Raw genomic sequence first — 18,908 nt, forward strand, 5'->3', positions numbered from 1 at the left:
AGTTGGGTAATCTAACAAAAAGTCAAAAGCCATAGAACTGAACTACTGAAGTCTTCTCATACAAAAAAACCAGAAAGTGAAAAAACCATCCAAATTCTCAAACGGTTGCGGATTATATAAATTAAATTTCAAAAAAACAAATAAAAATGAAAAACCTCCCAATTCCCAAATGTCACAGAATTTAGGAAGTTTGTCTCACATTGACAGGTTTCCACACAAAAAGACTGTTTGAAAATCAAAAGTTCAGTTCTTTTTTTGATACAGCATTCAACCTGCACATTACCCAATTGCCTGTTTGCTTCCCTTTTACTTCAGGTATAATTTATCCGCAAATACTTGTGTAAGACGGTCTTATACAAATATATTGTAAAACGGGTTCTTTTGATAACTAGTACTTTACTTGCTCTGATATGGGTCATGATTTTCTTGTGATTTGGATCCGTTTTTACATAATTTTTGTGTAAGGCGGTCTTACACAAGACTAATTGATTTTTGTCATACCCTTGATCTTGCCTTTTTATATAAGGGGCAATGCTTAGAATCATGTCTGTAGTGTGTTCTTTATTAGTAGATCAGTAAATTCTTGTGAATGGAAATTGTTTGTGATGCTTGATTTGGGTGAACTTACTTTTGTGGAGAATTTTGTATCAATTTCTGTTTTCGGATTGTTTTCTGCCAATTTGGAAGAGAACCCTATTGTTAATTTGGTGCAAATTTGTAAGATTTTAATGAAAGATCTGTTCTTTGGGATAGAATTGACATGGGCATTATGAGTTCAGTATAATGTTTATGCTGCAGAATTTACAGATTTTTTTGCCTATATAATTTGTGTTGATTTTGAATCTGAAGGTTATTGATTTCTGATATTAGTCGACAGCCGAATTTTGTGTTGCCAGTTAGTCTTGTTGCTTGATGTGCTGTTGCCCAATTGTTATAATTGGTCTTTAATGTTGGTGTAATATTTCTACTCATAGTCTCAGAGGTGTTTGGGTTCTAGGCTGATGCATATGAGGTGAAGGAACACTGAGTGAAAAGCGGTTGAAATATTCGCCAAGTAAATCGCTGTCAGAGATGGAAACATTGATGCAGATAAGAAATGATTTACTGCAGAAGCTCAAGAAGGAAAAAAGTCTGGAATTTCGCTCTTTGGTAATGTGCTCCAACTCAAAGCTGAAGCAAGCAAAAACCTCGCATAAGATAAGAAAGGGTGATCGACTTGAGAATAGATTGGTTCTTACAGAAGCCATGAGCAACTGCCAAGAAAGCGATTCTTCGAAGAAACTGAATCCGGGTAGTGAGAAACAGAAGGAGGCAGATGACCCGTCAAAGAAGGAAAACAAGACTAACGATTCTGTACACAAGCTGAACAATGAAAATGGTTTTTCTGAGAACCAGAACCTCATTAGTCTGTATAAGCAGCAGAAAAAGATAAGTGTTTTGGCGAAGAAGCTTAACACAAGCGCCAATTTATCATCAAACCCCCAAAGGGAAGACAATGGAAGGTTAGAAAATGAAAGTTTGAAGAGAAATCGGAAAATTAAGAGGAAAAATGATAAAGTTATTCGAGATGAAGCCTCTCGTTTGCAGAGGAGAGCAAGATACCTTTTGGTTAAACTAAAGCTAGAGCAAAACCTTATTGATGCTTACACAGGAGAAGGATGGAAAGGTCAGAGGTACTTAAGACATCCTAAATTTCTTTTCCGAACACGTGACTGTAATTGAAGGAGACTTAGCTTTTACACATTTTTCTCTCTTTTGAACCGATTTATTGTGTGGAACAAATATGTGGGAAAAGTTAGTACCTCTAAGACTGATGTCCGCAAAAAAGAGGATATAACTCATGAAAGCTTACGAGCATCATTCAGCTCTTCTTTTTATTTTTATTTTTATTTTTGTTACATGGATGTCTCCCCCCCTTAGTGTCCTATAAACAAAAAACATGAAGCAGTCCCTTCTTTTTCCCGACATTTACTTCTATTGTTGCACTATTGACTGATTACATTTAATATGATTATAGCCGGGAAAAGATTAAGCCTGAAAAGGAGCTACAAAGAGCCAAAAAGCAGATCCTGAACTGCAAGCTTGGTATTCGGGATACAGTTCGTCAGTTGGATTTGCTTGGTTCTGTTGGAAAGATCGATGACACTTTTATTTCTTCAGATGGCTCTGTACATCATGATCATGTATGTGTTTCTATTTTGACCGTCTCCGTTCTGCTTGTGTAAAGAGTATATTGAGACTCCTTGTTAGAAATCAGCAAGTATTGTAGGAGCCTATATGGACTCCTGTTTTTTGGGTATTTAAGGAGCCATATCTGATAGTAGTAAGTCTGAGATATCATTTTGTTCTCTTGTGACTGGAATTCATGTTCCCAACATGACCCTTCCTTGAGAAGAGCGGCAAGGCTCCAGAATGAAAGCCGCTAGTTTGAAAGGGTGTAATGTTGTTGTTGTGAACTTTTGGTGGTGGTTGTTATAGTGTTGAATACCTATAATCTAAGTTTAAAGATCTTTTTGGCAGATAATCTGCAAAAAATGCAGGACTCAGGAAGTTTCGGAGGATAATGATATAATACTATGTGATGGCACCTGCAACTGTGCTTTCCATCAAAAGTGTATTGACCCCCCATTGGCCACCGAAGACAGTAAGCTTCATGATTTTTTGCTTGAATTTTTTACTACAAAGTGGCTGCTTTCTTATAGAATACTTCTTCTTTTTTTCCGTGGTTTTGAAGTTCCCCCTGAAGACGAAGGTTGGTTATGTAAGTATTGTGATTGCAAGACCGATCTTCTAGAGGCAATGAATGCACATCTTGGGACAGAGTTTTCTGAATATTGCATGTGGCAGGTTGGTTTTGTAGAAAAAATATTGTATTGTTTCTATTTGGCATCAAAACATATCGAGTCTTGTATAGGACAGCTCGCGTGTGAGATCAACTCAAATCCGTTTGTATTCATTATTTGTTTATAGGGACAGTGAGATCCTTTGGTACACCTTATTTGTTTATAGGGTTAATGAGATATTCCACATTCTCATACAAGTTCTCGTACATTTATTAAAATGTTGAATGTAATGTCTGTTGTTTGTGTAGGATATTTTTAAAGAGGAAGCTCTTTTATCTGAGTCAGGGACGGTGGACTTCAATCCCGAAGAAGAGTGGCCGGATGATGAATCTGATGATAATGATTATCATCCTGAAATGGACGATATTTATAGCACTAGAAACAGCGATGCTAGGGACAACAGTTGTTCACATGCGGAAAGTAGCACTAGCAGCTCAAATTGTTCATTAGAAAGTGAAGCTCACTGGGAATCTGGATTGTCAACAGAAAGCAATGAAATATCCAGTGACGTCCCTCTTCTGCACCAGAACTGTGTCATAGATTCCAATGATAATGAAATCGTGTCTGGTCCTAGGCAGCGACGTGCAGTGGATTATAAACAGCTTTATGATGTAAGTGGTGCCAACAATTTTTTACTTGCTAAGATTTAAAGCTTAATTGTGATTCAGATGTATTATGTAAACAATATTTTCACTCAAGTATTTGTGCCTGTTTGAACAACTGAGGTAGGCAATAGCTCATTCGTTTGCTTGGCGGTTCAGCGGATGTGTCAAACGTGTAACATTTCATGTGGCTGTAGATGCTACTTAAAGATTAAGTTCGTGTATCAAGAGAGTTTTAAATGCCATATTTACTGTCCATTAGAAATATTTTGTTACATTAAAGATGGACATGATTCTTAGGTTAGAGATTTAGAGCTACAAACTGTGTCCATTTCTAATTTTTTTACATGAAGGGAAAAGTGTAATAAAATAAGATGTGAAGGATTTTCCTTTTTATTTAACTAGACTGTCAAACTCCGTTTTCTGTGCTTGTTACTAGGATACAAGAAAGCTTTGAAATATGACATCTTCTTATAGTACTGGAGTAGTATTTAGCAAGTCATTCGTTTGATTCTTATCTTGCTTGCAGGAAATGTTTGCAAAGGACATTAGTGGTATTGACGTATGTAGCGATGATGAAGATTGGGACCCTCGTAAACGAAGGCGGAGGGAAAAGTTGTGCGACGCAGCTAGTACTCTTATGAAGCTAAGTGGAAGTGAGGTGAAACCTTCAGATTCGCGAAGTCAGGAAGTGGGAAAGGATATTCCATCTGAGAACAACCCTAGGAAACGTCCCTTCAAGATACCATATGATGTTCTGCAGGTAGGTTGTAAATTCCTCTTCCTTTACATCTTCCTCCCTTCCCCATTTTGAGTAACAAAATTGCGTACGGGACGGACAATAATGTCCGTAATAATTTACTCCCTCAATTGATTTGGATCTACAACATTTCCATATATCGCAAACTTTCAGAAACGGGGGAGCGGAAAGGGTGTACTATACATGTCAAGTGGATGAGTGTGCTTAAAGGGAAGTGGATGGATAATAGAAGCCACTGTCTTTATAAGTTATTTTTGCCTTTCTACAGTTATCACCCAAACAGTGGAAATGTTACTGAATGATTTGAATGATCCAAAGAGGAAAATGTAAAGAAGGAACGGAGTACTTTGCATGACTATTCTGAACTTCTGATGCTGTTGTTTAATATTTCAGAAACTTCGTCAGACATTTGCTGAAAATGAGCTTCCCTCTAGAGATGTTAAGAAGGATATTTCGGAGGCTGTAGGTATTGAGTATGCAAAGGTAAAATACCCTTGTAAGTTATTATCCTAGTTATATACTTGAACAATTCCGCCTGCCATTTTGAAGTCTCGTTGTGAAGTGGGCTTGTAACAAACTTCAGTTTTTCTGACATTATTGGCAGGTGAACAAGTGGTTCAAAAATGCACGCTACTTAGCGCTAAAGAAGAGGAAGGTCAGAAATTTCGGTGCTTTAGTTTGATATTTTTATCATCACAATTTCTCAACCTTTTTTTTTTCTACCATTCCGTCTTTTTTCAGTCTCATTTGTGAATCTATTTTTCTCTAATGGAATCAAAGATTTACCATTCTTTGGGTTTTGAGCATGGAGGAATTAAGTAAAATGACTCACTTTTTTTTATATACGACATTTTCGTTTTGCGGGATGGTTGTTTGACTATAAAAGGAGAAAATTAATGGAACTTAAATGTAATTATATTTTGTCACGAATTTTTTTTATTATCATACCAGTGGTTTTTTCTTATATACTAAGAGACATTAAAGACTTCGTGGGTGGTCTCCTAGTAGTTTCAACACACGGGAAAAGGTTGCATACATTTGAGCCTCCTTACCTTGCCATAGGCAGGAGCACTTTGATGCATTTCCGCCTTGGTTTGATTTTGTTGTTCTTGTAGTTTTGTAGTCTGTTCATCTCACAAAATACCTATTCATGAACGTGCAACAGAGGCAAAGTTCTCTAAAATGTCCTTCTTCCGACAAATCTGATATTGAAGTTAATGAGGATGTCAAGGGTACTATTTCAGAGTGCTCCTCGCCCATTTCAATCCATAAAAAGCAGTTGAAGAAAGTTAGCTGGAATGATAATCTGACAACTCTGGTAAGCTCAGCAAAGAAGAAACGGTTGAAGAAAACATCACCTGGTAATACCGAGGTATTAGCTCGTACAAAAAGCATTTCTAAACTATTTTTTGCTTTCATTTTTAGTAACAACACACTGGAGTCGGTGCTATCCTTCACTTAGGTTCATAGTTAATACTTTTAATGTTACAATTGCATTTCACTGTTCTTGTTTCTATATTGGTACAGATTTCTGTTTTTTTCCCTGTTTTCTGGTTAAAGGGTTTTCTTGCTGTTGTATCGGGGTAGTTCTGAATGGTGCGGGAATAAGATTTTGTGGGGAATGAGGTAGGCTTTGAGTGAACAATAGTCTCGTTTAACATAACACAGTGTAAACGGACTAGATTTTGTTTGGGATGGGGAAGCCTCTGAATGAATGAATAATAGTCTCGTTTTACATAACACAGTCTTAACGGATTAGATTCTGTTGGGAATCATGGCTTTTACTTCTATTTTACTGCCTTTTAAGCTGTTTTACTGTATATTCGGTAATAACTCAGGCAAATGTGGACCTAAGTGACGACATGAGCTTGAAGAAGCATCTCTTATGCTTGAAAGCGAAAAGTCGGCAGGAAAAGGGAGGAAGACCCGACATTGAGCATCCTCCAGTACAAAGCGCTGAAATGCAAATGGAACAACTTTGGCAGATGGAAGCAAAGCTTTGGAAGTTGAAGCAAGTCGTATCCACATTTCAGAAAGCCATATTGAGAGATTCTATTGACCCAAGCGTAGAAGAAAAGCATGTCGTCTACGTCCCTATTGCAGAGGTCAAGGAGAAACTTTGATCTGACGGACGAGTTTGAAGCTAAAAGTTTCGGAAGTGAACCCTCCTTGATTGTCCAATTTACCAACACTGACATTTCAACTGATTATTCCAAAGGAACGGCATTTGAATGGTTTACGTGGGTGCAGAAGTTAGAAAGGTACATATTACTCATATTAGAGATTGCTACAAATCTTGTAGTTGTCTATTAGCTTAACTTACGCTCTGCAAACCCTGCTTAGTCGAATTATTTAGGCAATAGAGTCGGAGCAGAAAAATAGCACCAACAGAGCTTGCATCTCTCAATTTAAGTCTTCGTAGTAAATCCATGCCATATTGCGATGACATCTCGTTGTGGTCAACTTATAGAGTTTTGGTGGTCGTCGTAATCCATTCAAAGGGTGTGTCGGCTGTATTTCTAGCACAACGACAGCACCCGATTTTAGATATCGCTTGATCTAAGGACTTCATAGTATCTTGTAGTCAGAAAAGTGTAAATTTTGTTGTAAATTTTTACTCATTATTACAGTACTTTACATCCGAATATGATTGGGAACAAATGAACTCGGGTTTCCATTAGCATTAACTGTTGCCAGTTACTCCGCACGTTTAAGTCAAGTTAGCTCAGTTCCATTTAGCACGGTTTCAGTCCAAAAGAATAAGACCTTAGCTCGTTACCTGTTAGGAACTTGTTAATTGAGCAATACAGATGAATGGGTGTAAATTATTGGTATCTTGTTAACTCCCTATTCAATTCAATTCCCTTTGAATTCTCTTGTTTGCTGGAAAAAACGGCTGTTGATTAAACATTGTTAATGGCTCAACTAGCTTTCTGTTGTACTACTTTTTCGGTATCAGTTATTTGTTTACCTTTTATGTTCATTATGAGAGGTATTTAATCAAAGATAAACAAATGATTCAGACGGGGAGAATAGTATTATTGCACCATATTTGCTTTTGGGTAATTTTATGTATTATTATGTAAGAGCGTTTTATATTAAAATAAGGGCTTGTTTGGTTGCCCGTTAAAATCATGGGATTTTAAACTTCCTAGGAAGTGTAAAACCATGATGTTGTTTGGTTGCCAAAATCATGGGAAGTAGAACTTCCCACGTGAATCTACTTCCTCCATTATGTGGGAAGTCACTCACCAAGCCCCCCCTTGGTCATTGGAACTTCCCACATGAATTAACTTCCCACATGCAAACCAAACACTTTTTGGGAATTCACATGAATTGGAAATTCATGTGAACTTGAAGTTCCCGGGAACTTTAGTTCCCTTATGTCAACCAAACAAGTCCTAAAAGTTATTGTTACGATTACGGTATTAAACGAGATTCATGGCACGGCCAAAGCAGCTGTATAGGGTTGCTAGACCGAAACTCAAAGGAATTGAAGGGTCACGGGTGGTTGCACAAACGGTGGAACATGTAGTTTAATTCGATTAAACGCGCAAAACTTTACCGGTCCTTGGCATATCATCAGAAAACTTGTCGTTAACGGGACATACTTTCAAACACCGTTCTTATTTAAATGTTTATAACTTTATTTTTAACGTAATGCAAAAGCAACCAAAGTTGGTTGGTGTGAGTGGTAAAGATTCTCGTCTCTTAAATAAATGGTTAGAGGTCGCTTCCTCACTCTTGCGAATGAAAAAACCAAACTTTGAGATTGCATTCAGTATCCCGATGAAAATTGCTCCGGCTATCAGTAGGGATACTCCTCATAAAAAAAAATAAAAAAATTAGTGCAAAAACATGGTACACGAATAGTACTTCTATTGACTAAAAAAAAAGTAGTGCAAAAACATGGTACACAAATAGTACTTCTATTGACTATTGAGTCATACTATTTCGTATAGAAGAATAAAGCAGCATAAGTCTGCCTCAAAACCAGCTGCCAACACAAAATCATTAAGGAAAAGTGTAATAATACTAATTACTCGTATTACATTTGTGAATGAGCTCAAAATCTTAGTTGCAAAATCATTCATTAATTATGCATTAATTATGGAGTTTAGTGTTGCTGATAATGACATGTATATTAATTCTGACAACGGAGACTATTCGTCTAAAGCTGTAAACAGATAGTATGAGAGTGAATAGTGTAAATGGGTGGAAAATGGATACCTCCACTTGCCCTCTCACTTGCTTTTTGTGAGAGGGCTATTATCCGTCTACAATGACACGGATTGATGTTCTGACTATGAAAACCACTTTCTTTCTCTTCTTTTCAATTATAAATAAACGTTACAATCATCCAACGCCGTATATAAAAAACAGTCAATTTGAAAAATACGGTAAGAAATGAAATGCGACAATATTTATAGTGGATAAAAATAAAAGGGTTGTAGAATCCATCCAACATTTTAACATATGTTCTACCTTTTATACCCGATTATTCAAGCTTTTTTAGTACAAGAATTTACTTGATATTAATATAAATGAAAATTGTACAATAAGCGGGTCCAGAGGCGGAGCCAAGAATTAGAAGTTACAAAGTACTATACTCGGAGGAGAGGACAGGGGAGGGGAGGGGAGGAGCTGGGTCATCGGCTTCCTCGCGCAATCGCGCTCATATGCACCAAATACTTGCCCGTATTCAGTCCATGTACTCTAATATCCACAGCGAGTAAAAGACTCTAATTTCCGCTTTTACCTACCCATTGACATCCTTAACTACCTTTTTTTTTTTCGTTTTTATGTTACTGACAAGGATCTGAACTCAGATCATGAGTACCACCTCTCATGACTTTACCAACTAAATTAGTTTGACATCTCTAACTACCTACATTGTTTAAACTAGAAATAATGAACATGTCCTCTTAAGACCCTTAATGCCCGGTTGATGCCTAATTGCTCTTGTTGCAACAACTTTCACGGGTTAAAACTTAGCAACTGATTTTGTAGACATGCAATCAATATCTTTTATCATCCTTCAAACTTTATTTTTCATTTTTTTTTTTTTTTTTAATCCTAGATGACTATATAAATACACCAAATTAACAAATTTATTTCTTGCTTCATCTAATATAAATAATATACTCTTCTCCTATTCTTTGTTTTCCAAAATGGATAACATTTTTATAAAGCGCGAAAAAAATTATATATTTTTAATCGTTTTATCTTTGTACTTCTTGAGCATTTTCAACACTAGCAATGCAGAAAGCAGCCAGGATTTACCACCAAGTTTTGTATTCGGAGATTCGCTAGTCGATGTAGGGAACAACAACTACATTTTTTCGCTTTCCAAGGCGAACTTTCCTCCGAATGGCATTGATTTTGGAATGCCAACAGGAAGGTATACTAATGGAAGAACCATACCTGACATTATAGGCAAGTTAAATATTCCTCTGTTTTTTTTTTCTCTCCGTTTGCGACAGTTATAACTATTTCATCAGTTAGTCTCAACATAAAACAAGAAAATGTACGATGAAATGTCATAATTAAAGTTGCCAGTTTTTAACAAAAAAAACTGATGGTAACATTTTATTATAAAATATTTACATTTAATCATAAAATGATCACATATTTATCCGTCTGAAGCAAACATTGTCATGTATAACGATCTTGATTGATAATTTGCACTGTGATAAATATTGCTTATGTATGTTTAGGTCAGGAACTTGGACAGAAAAAATTTTCACCACCGTACTTGGCTCCTAGTACAAAAGGAACGGCTATATTGCAAGGTGTTAATTACGGTTCTGGTGGTGGAGGGATTTTAAATGCCACCGGACAAATTTTTGTAAGTCGATGTTTTTTTTTTTTTTCCCGTTTCCTTATAATGGTTCCTAAATATTTCGATTTCTTTGTCAAACTCTATGCAAGTTTAATATCAACACCACACAAATACCTCAACACTTCTAAGATGTCTTTAGTTTTTTTTCTTTTTATATTTCTAAATTTGCGTGAAAATGTAAAGCCATTGTCCTGAGGTTGGCATTATGGCTCGTCTTTTTCATAATTTGTATAGAAGTCATCGTCCCAAAAATCGGCTTTTTCAAAAACACGTAAAAAAAAATCTGATGTGGATTCATTGGGGTGAAATTAGTTTCAAAGGAACAGTGTTTCGTTGAATTGTTTTGTTCGTAACACAAACGAAAAAAAACTTATACTCCGTACATTTTTCCAACACCCACTATGGTTCACGTTCAGCCGGTTTTCTTTTTTATTATGTATACCATCCGGTTTAATCCAGATTCGAGTTGGGTAGGATCACTAGGGCGATAAAAGTTCTCCCTTAACATTGTTGCATTCCCAAAGCTCGAACATGAAACCTTTGGTTTAACTAGTTACTAGTTTTATTCCCGTGCAAAAAATGCACGGGTCGTAATAGCAGGCGCTATCATTAGATACATGAACGTATAATTTAGCGTGATTAAGTGTTCAATACCGTGACAATATAAATAGTTCATATTTGGAGATTCGAATATTTGATAAATATTGGATTTGAATATTAGATAATGTACAATCATATTTTATTAGAATCTTATCTATATTAATACAAAAGACAATACTCAATCCTCAACGCGCCACGTCATTAATGCAACCGCTTTTTTTTTTTTGGAAATTCATGTTATGGTGGGACCCGTTAGTGTGCAATGTATTTATTTCTTCAGATTTCCGTCTTTTCAAACATGCGATAAATTCCGTCTTGCAACAAATTCTGTGAAATAATATTATGAAAAAATTCTATAAATCAATATTATGAAATAATTTTATACATTCCGTGTAAATAAAATTAATAACATATACGCATAATGAATTACAAATGGGAGTAAATAAAATTGAATTACATAATTTTTAAAACAAAATTACATAATAATAAAATTACATAATTACGAGAAGGAATTACATTTATATACGGGATAAAACATAAAACGCAAATGAATTACATACATACTTTTTTAAAACTACATGCTACAATATTTTTGTTTAAAAATAAATCTTGACGGAGTATTTACTTGGAGTATAAAATATTCATGTATTTTGATTAATATTATTGTACCATGCAACAACAACATCACAACATAATTTTTTAAAACTACATGGTACAAAATTTTTTGTTTAAAAATCAATCATGACGGAGTATTTACTTGGAATATAAAACTTGGCAACTTAACTATTAGCCGCGCACACCGAAAATGGTAGGCGACAATGATAAGCAATCGAGTTAATTTGGTCTTCACTAGCATTTAAAGCAAATTTTAATTTTTTTTTACTCTAAAAAAACAAATAAATTTTAATTTAATTTACAAATCATTATGCACTACTAATGTAGTGTATCATGAAATTTTTCAATTTTTATAATAACTTGCATATATTAAACTTGATTATTAGATTATATTTCTTTTATCCGGATGTAAAGTTTTTTATGTATGCAATTTTTATTTACAAGAGTAGATTACGTTATTTTCTCATAAATCAGTGCATGTCAACACGTGTTTGTAACAAATTTAAACATTAGTTATGTAGATCGTTGATTTAGACCAACTAGATAAGTACAATAGAAATGCAAAAACAAATATACATCCAAAAACATTAATACCGGCCTAAATAAATTCCCGTGCAATTTTGCACGGGTTTAAAACTAGTTATATTAAAAGTATTTGATATGTTAGACCCGTTGAATGTATATGTAAACTGCAATATTTCATGTAAATTGTGACATTTTAACTTATGTTTTAACATAAGTAATTAAAATAGAAATAAGAGATAGAAATATAAATTGTGTTGAGGAGAGAGGGTAATTAAATAGAATAAGAAAACGTGGGGGGACCCACATGTAAAAACTCAGCGGTCAATCAAAAGCCAAGAAAAAACTCAGCTTTTATACTATGTAGATTTGTTTTACATTATTTAAACTCGTTTCAAGTGTAAAACTGTTTTAAACAAAATGTTTTTTTAGATTGGAAGGTTGAATTTGGATGCTCAATTGGACAACTTTGCAAATACCAAGGAAGATTTGATAACAAACATAGGAGAAGAAGCAGCCAATAAGCTAATTGCAAAGGGCTTGTATTCAATGGTTATGGGTTCCAATGATTTTATCAACAACTATCTTACTCCTGTTGTTTCAAGAGCTGAGCAAGCCTTAGTTTCACCTCAAACTTTTGTTAATGCCTTGATTTCAAGGTTTAGGGTGCAATTATTGGTAAGACTATTTATTATTAATATAATTGTCGTACTTTTATTATTTTATTAGTTTTTAAGGTAAGTCTTTGACAATTGATTTTTCATATTCAGAAAAAAAAAATATATTCTTAAAGACAGATTTGTGTATGTGTATGATTGTCAAGAATGAAATTTTGACTACATATTCTATTCTATTAATCATGTGTATGAGGGGAAATTTTGACTATAAATGTTTATAAATTCACAAATTCTCATGTGTGACGTATCACAAGTTTGTCACGGAAAAATGTGACCATGAAATGATAAAATATAATCTTATCTCATAAATAAGAATTTCTGGATGGTTATTTTTATCATAAAAAGTCACTTTCCTCATAATTTATGACCTGTAACAAGAGAGATCAACTACACTGTCAAAAGTCAGGTAAACTAATGAAAGTTTGTCTAATGTTTACCTAGAACAATAAAATTTGTCATTTGATAATACTCCCTCCGTCCCGTTAAACATGGTTAATATACCTTAATAAATTGAACTGTGTAAATTATTGACCGGAACGGAGGGACAATCTATTTAGGTTAATTAGACGTACGATAACCAATTTATCGTCGACGACCATATATATAAGACTATGAGTTTAGAACTATCTTTTAGGTTAAGTACTCATTTTTTTCAAGTTAATTTTATACAATTGTCTAATTACGTGTCGCGATATTATGTAATTTTTTTTTACAGAGATTGTATGATATGGGAGCAAGGAAAATAATAGTAGTAAATGTTGGACCTATTGGATGCATACCATATCAAAGAGACTTAAATCCGTCAGCTGGTGATAATTGCGTGGCTTTGCCTAATGAGCTTGCACAATTATTTAATATCCAACTCAAGTCTCTTGTTACTGAGTTAAACAACGAGCTTCAAGGATCTCAATTTGTTTATGCAGATGTTTATCGTGCTGTTTCTGATATCATTTTAAATTACACTTCCTATGGTATGTTTTTCTTTACATAAATATGCTTATTCTAAGTGCAATTGCATGTTTTTTTTTTTTTTCGAAGGGAGTCCTAAGGGCTATTTTAATGCTGACGGAATCTGAACCCAGGTCATGAGCGCACCACCTCTTATGACTTTACCAGCTAAGCTAGTTAACATATGTTAAGCGCATATGCATGTAAAGTGAAGGAAAATGAGATAGTGCTATAAGGCAATTCGAGTGTTAGTACTATCCTCTTATAGTACTCCGTATATCATATAAGAGAGGTCATTAAAATGTTCAACGTTGTATCCTACATAAAACCATTTGAAAATGTGGTATGGTGGTACTGAAACTTGATATAACTGTAACAATAGTATAATCAAATCTTTTTGTTAGGGGGCGAAACTTCGGAAATTTTTAGGGGGCCGTCCATGCTAGCCTCTCTTATTAGATTTATCAATATCATTTGATGACGCCCTAATATTGTCTAAAGACGGACTTGCAGCTTTGATAAAAAAAGTAAACAATATGTATTGCGAAAATCAACACCTTAATTTATCCAATGATCAGGTTTTGAGAACGCAGACTCAGCATGCTGCCGTTTTAGTGGGAGGCACGGGGGTTTAGTACCATGTAACCAAGCTTCGAAAGTATGCAGTGATCGTTCAAAGTACGTGTTTTGGGATCCATATCACCCAACCGATGCTGCTAATGTCATCATTGCTAAACGTCTCACTGATGGAGACTCCTCTTTCGTTTCTCCCATCAATATCCGTCAACTTGCTTTTCCTAATTCAACTCCTTCTTTTAATTAGCTAGTTTAATTTACATCACTATTGTTGATTGTTTTTAATTTTACTTTTTGGTGTAATGGAAGTCACGAGGGCTAATACAATGTTGACGATATCTTTACACATGTAAGGAGGGTTGATGCGAAAGGGAAGAAATTAAACACAAATAAAATTTATGTGACAATTTTGTCATTATATGCAATATTTTGAATTGAATCGGTTTAAAGTTCAAAAATTAAATGAACAATTGGCATTATTGCACATTTTTTGAATTGGACAATATGAAAAAAGTCTCAGTGTATTCTTGTGTATTCTTACGATAAGATTAGTTAATTAGAAATTTAGTAGTTGATTAGCATTTATCGTATTAAGAAGCGACAGATTATTCTATCATTTTTACAAAACATAAATTTATAGTCTTATATATAGGTTTTTATTATATTGACATTAACAAGTAATTTTGACAAGAAGTACAAGTATTTCATATTATAATTCCTTCTATGGTAAGGGCTTGTTTGGTACTCGACAAATTAATAATAGCATAAGCATATCGTAAAACTAAATTATTAATGACATATTTTGTTTAACAAGTCTGATTAAGATACTTCTATTAGTATATATTCAATTAAAAGTGTTTGATAATTAGCAAAATATTTATGAAAAGACAAATATGAACATCATTAAACTTAAATATCAATTCATCTTTGATTGAACCTACTATTGCAATAGGCTTGGTCAGATCAAATACGCTAAGAACTAAACACCTAAAACAACATATTGACAAATCAAATCTACTAAAATATCTAAATTTACTAAAAAGTACCCCTATGTCTTAGCCATTTGTAATATTTGTCTTCTTTTGCATGTTTGTCGATATTCATTTTATTTCTTAAAAATTTTTACTTAAATAAGTGTAAAAATTATGTTCATTTTGTAAATATCTTTACTCGCGTAAATGTAAATATTTTTACACACGTTTGTTCCAGTACTCAATTTGCTATTCACCAAAAACAATGGTTCGAAATTCATTAACAAATAGTCATACGACATCTAAAACATGTGTAAAATTTGACTGGATACAACTCGACTAAAACCAAATAAAATAAAATCTCATTCAAAGAAAAATCTGTAAACTTAAATTGCTCCTTACTTTCAAAAAAAAAAAAACAATGGCTCAAAATGAAAACAAGAGCGTTGTGAATTTTAAAAAGTGAGAATTGTCCACGTGAAATGCGTCATAAGGTGAAATTTTGTACTTCACAATGCAAGTTTGTGGAAAAATCGGTAATTAGGTAAGAATTCTATGCACTAAGGAGAAATCAATCCGTCTCGTTGAAGACGGCCACTATCCGTCACAAGGTGAAAACGGATAGTGGTCATCTTATAAAATGTAAATGGATAATGCAAGTGGAGGGAATGGATACCCCCACTTGCACGTACTATCCATTTGCATTTTGTGAGAGGGACACTATCCGTCTTCAATTTGCAACGGATAGTGTCCGTCTTCAATGAGAATTTGTGAGCCAAATGTCTAGGTAGGAAGTTTATAGGCATATTCGGTTAGTCTCTCTTAAAATTGAGGTATTTGTTTTCACTAAAACGGATGAAGTATAACGGAATAATTGGGACTGTTCAAATAGATAAGACAAACTTTTATTATTTTTTAGATATTTAATTTTTTTTGTCTCGTCCATGCAAATAAGTAATACTACCCGTTTTCACTATATAATGAACACCTTTGTCTTAAACAATAATTTATATTCGTATAATTGCATAGCACACATAGTTAAAAGGTTTTCTCCTCCGTATAGGAATTAGGAAGTTGTTAAAAGTTAGGAGTCTTGTAAATCCCCTTACTACTATGAGAATAAAACTATTAGTAATTTTCCCGCCTAAGTTGCATAATTCTCATACTGGCCTATTTATTTGGATATTAAATCACTAAGAATGATAATGAAAATGAATAATAGCCCATTAAATTGTAGTATGAAAATGAATAACCCACTAAATTTTAGTTAAATGTACATCCCACTATATTTGGATAATCTAGGGTATTTGATACAAATGCGGAAGCTAGTAACGGATTTTAACTAACTTAAGGGGATATTTAGTTCGTAGTTCTACCTCGAACCAGGTGCTAATAACGATGAGATTGGAGCCCAATCCTCAAACGCCAATTCGAAGTACAATCTCGAATTTTTGTATACAAACTGATCGAGACTGATTAAAAGCTTGCAACTGTTTTTGTTCTTTCAAACTTCAAAATTCATAATCTGCCTAAAAATTACAAACTAAACCCCTTATAAATAACTATAGTCTTCTTAACCAACAAGAAATCTATTAACAAAAAGATAACTAATAAACTAACTAAAAGATAACTAAAATTCTAAACTTATTAATCAACAAGATCTAGCAACTAATAAAATCTAATCTTATTTCTAGTTTTATTTTGTGTTGTATTATTATACAATCTCCATAATTACACACTAAAATTATTATGCAATCATCTCCTTAATCTATGGATTACGCATGGCATAAAACTTGCCTAATTTATTATGTAATCATCTCCATAATTATCATCCTTCATCGTTACACATTAAAATTACGCAAATCTGCTTCTTATGCAATCTTTACCATAATTATTTTTTATCAGCTTAAACTTTGTGTGTATTAAGTTAAAATAAATATGAATAACAAAGTTTATTACAAATACATATTTGATCTGACGATATAAATCTCACGTGATTTATGCCTTTAGTGAATATAATAATATAATAATATTTATTTTTGAATAAAGTTGACAAAGTAATTTAAGTAAAATTCATTAATTTATTCGAATTAAAGGTGTTAACCTTCCTATTTTATTTATTTTACTATCAAATATTATCAATATGATCCCAAAAAAACTGAAAATGAGTTGAAACCAATACTCTAAATGTAAATATCTCTAACAATTACATCTAAAAATTAGCGTGCTGTAGCACGGGGTCTATACTAGTTTGTCTAATACTCCGTAAAAAAGTTCATAAGGAGAAGGATATGCATACGATAATGTGATTCAAAACAAGAAGTAAATTTGGTCAATTGCATGTGGTCCTAAACCCAAATTATTAACCAACCCAGCCAAAAGTTTACTTGATACAAAATCGACCCAGTCAAAAAAGTGATCGAAATGACCCAACATGATCAAGGACATCTATTCTTAAATCACACTATCGATTATAATCTACATTAGAAAAAAAAAGGTCATATTCACGACCTGCAACGATTTGTGAAATCTGGTGGCCAAACTTGTAATCAATTGACTCTAAATTAACTGACCCCCTCGTTACTCCTATATTTTTTTTTTTTTGATTTAAAGGTAACCACAAATGCGATTTTAATGTTGACGGAATTTGAACTCAGATCAACAACACCTTTCATGACTTTACCAACTAAGTTAATTGACATTTACACTCGTCATTCCTACTTCAAACTTGAAAGCACCACTACTCAAAGCTCAAAACCGAATACTGAGTATATAACACATCGAAGGAGAATCAATCCAGTCAAACCCGATCAAAACACTCCATTATCAACTTCTTTAAAAAAATAAAATATAAACCCAAAAAACATATTCTTCAATAGACTCGATAAGTCTAATCCGGAAACTGAAAATGACGTGTACGTAAGTTGTGGCCCGAACATGACCCATAGACCCGAAGTGATACGACCCAAAAAAACATATTCTTCAACACCTTCTTTTACTTAGCTAGTTTAATTTACATCACTATTGTTGATTGTTTTTAATTTTACTTTTTGGTGTAATGGAAGTCACGAGGACTAATACAATGTTGACGATATCTTTACACATGTAAGGAGGGTTGATGCGAAAGGGAAGAAATTAAACACAAATAAAATTTATGTGACAATTTTGTCATTGTATGCAATATTTTGAATTGAATAGGTTTAAAGTTCAAAAATTAAATGAGCAATTGGCATTATTGCACAATTTTTGATTTGGACAATATGAAAAAAGTCTCAGCGTATTCTTGTGTATTCTTTCGATAAGATTAGTTAATTAGAAATTTAGTAGTTGATTAGCATTTATCGTATTATGTAGCGACATATTATTTCATCATTTTTACAAAACATAAATTTATAGTCTTATATAAAGGTTTTTATTATATTGACATTAACAAGAAATTTTGAAAAGAAGTACAAGTATTTCATATTATAATTCCTTCTATGGTAAGGGCTTGTTTGGTACTCGACAAATTAATAATAGCATAAGCATATCGTAAAAGTAAATTATAAATGACATATTTTGTTTAACAAGTCTGATTAAGATACTTCTATTAGTATATATTCAATTAAAAGTGTTTGTTAATTAGCAAAATATTTATGAAAAGACAAATATGAACATCATTAAACTTAAATATCAATTCATCTTTGATTGAACCTACTATTGCAATAGGCTTGGTCAGATCAAATACAAGAACTAAACACCTAAAACAACATATTGACAAATCAAATCTCTACCCTTTAAAAAGAGAGGACTTGGTGGTACTGTAGCTATGAATAGTACCACCAAGTTCTCCCCTCTACCATTGGATCTCACCCTTAAATCTCAATCCTCCATTTTTTATTTATTCACAGCCACATCTTTCCCCTTCTTTCTGACGCTCTACTCCGCTCATTCCGTCTCACTCTCACTTTTC

At 33.5% G+C, this 18,908-nt stretch overlaps 2 protein-coding genes across 4 annotated transcripts; both read left to right on the top strand.

The window, feature by feature from the left end:
- The first annotated feature begins 13 nt into the window (after window positions 1-13).
- On the top strand, window positions 14-6,888 carry LOC141656813 (pathogenesis-related homeodomain protein). Of its 3 annotated transcripts, none has more exons than XM_074463869.1 (11): window positions 14-315; window positions 975-1,673; window positions 2,018-2,183; window positions 2,521-2,644; window positions 2,735-2,847; window positions 3,092-3,454; window positions 3,975-4,208; window positions 4,599-4,688; window positions 4,810-4,860; window positions 5,371-5,577; window positions 6,044-6,888. In XM_074463869.1, exons 2-11 carry the CDS (start codon window positions 1,072-1,074, stop codon window positions 6,326-6,328), a joined length of 2,235 nt encoding a protein of 744 aa, XP_074319970.1. In that variant the 5' UTR covers window positions 14-315; window positions 975-1,071; the 3' UTR covers window positions 6,329-6,888. The 3 variants fall into 3 exon arrangements, with proteins under 3 accessions (XP_074319970.1, XP_074319972.1, XP_074319971.1); XM_074463871.1 differs by having other exon boundaries at window positions 28-315; window positions 975-1,666; XM_074463870.1 differs by having other exon boundaries at window positions 217-315; window positions 998-1,673.
- A 2,428-nt stretch (window positions 6,889-9,316) lies between these two features.
- On the top strand, window positions 9,317-14,410 carry LOC141656814 (GDSL esterase/lipase At4g16230-like). The gene is made up of 5 exons (XM_074463872.1): window positions 9,317-9,641; window positions 9,923-10,053; window positions 12,217-12,462; window positions 13,177-13,432; window positions 13,988-14,410. The coding sequence occupies exons 1-5, from the start codon at window positions 9,377-9,379 to the stop codon at window positions 14,230-14,232; spliced, it is 1,143 nt and encodes a 380-aa protein (XP_074319973.1). The 5' UTR covers window positions 9,317-9,376; the 3' UTR covers window positions 14,233-14,410.
- The last annotated feature ends 4,498 nt before the right edge of the window (window positions 14,411-18,908 follow it).

Source organism: Silene latifolia, chromosome 5 (genome assembly GCF_048544455.1).
Source record: "Silene latifolia isolate original U9 population chromosome 5, ASM4854445v1, whole genome shotgun sequence".
NCBI lineage: Eukaryota > Viridiplantae > Streptophyta > Magnoliopsida > Caryophyllales > Caryophyllaceae > Silene > Silene latifolia.

Bases quoted from the DNA above. Each gene is read 5' to 3' on its own strand.
- LOC141656813 (XM_074463869.1), top strand. From the start codon at position 1,072: ATGGAAACATTGATGCAGATAAGAAATGATTTACTGCAGAAGCTCAAG. The intron at 2,184-2,520 runs GTATGTGTTTCT...TCTTTTTGGCAG, and splicing joins GCTCTGTACATCATGATCAT to ATAATCTGCAAAAAATGCAG. The intron at 4,689-4,809 runs GTAAAATACCCT...CATTATTGGCAG, and splicing joins TAGGTATTGAGTATGCAAAG to GTGAACAAGTGGTTCAAAAA.
- LOC141656814 (XM_074463872.1), top strand. From the start codon at position 9,377: ATGGATAACATTTTTATAAAGCGCGAAAAAAATTATATATTTTTAATC. The intron at 9,642-9,922 runs GCAAGTTAAATA...ATGTATGTTTAG, and splicing joins AACCATACCTGACATTATAG to GTCAGGAACTTGGACAGAAA. The intron at 10,054-12,216 runs GTAAGTCGATGT...ATGTTTTTTTAG, and splicing joins ATGCCACCGGACAAATTTTT to ATTGGAAGGTTGAATTTGGA.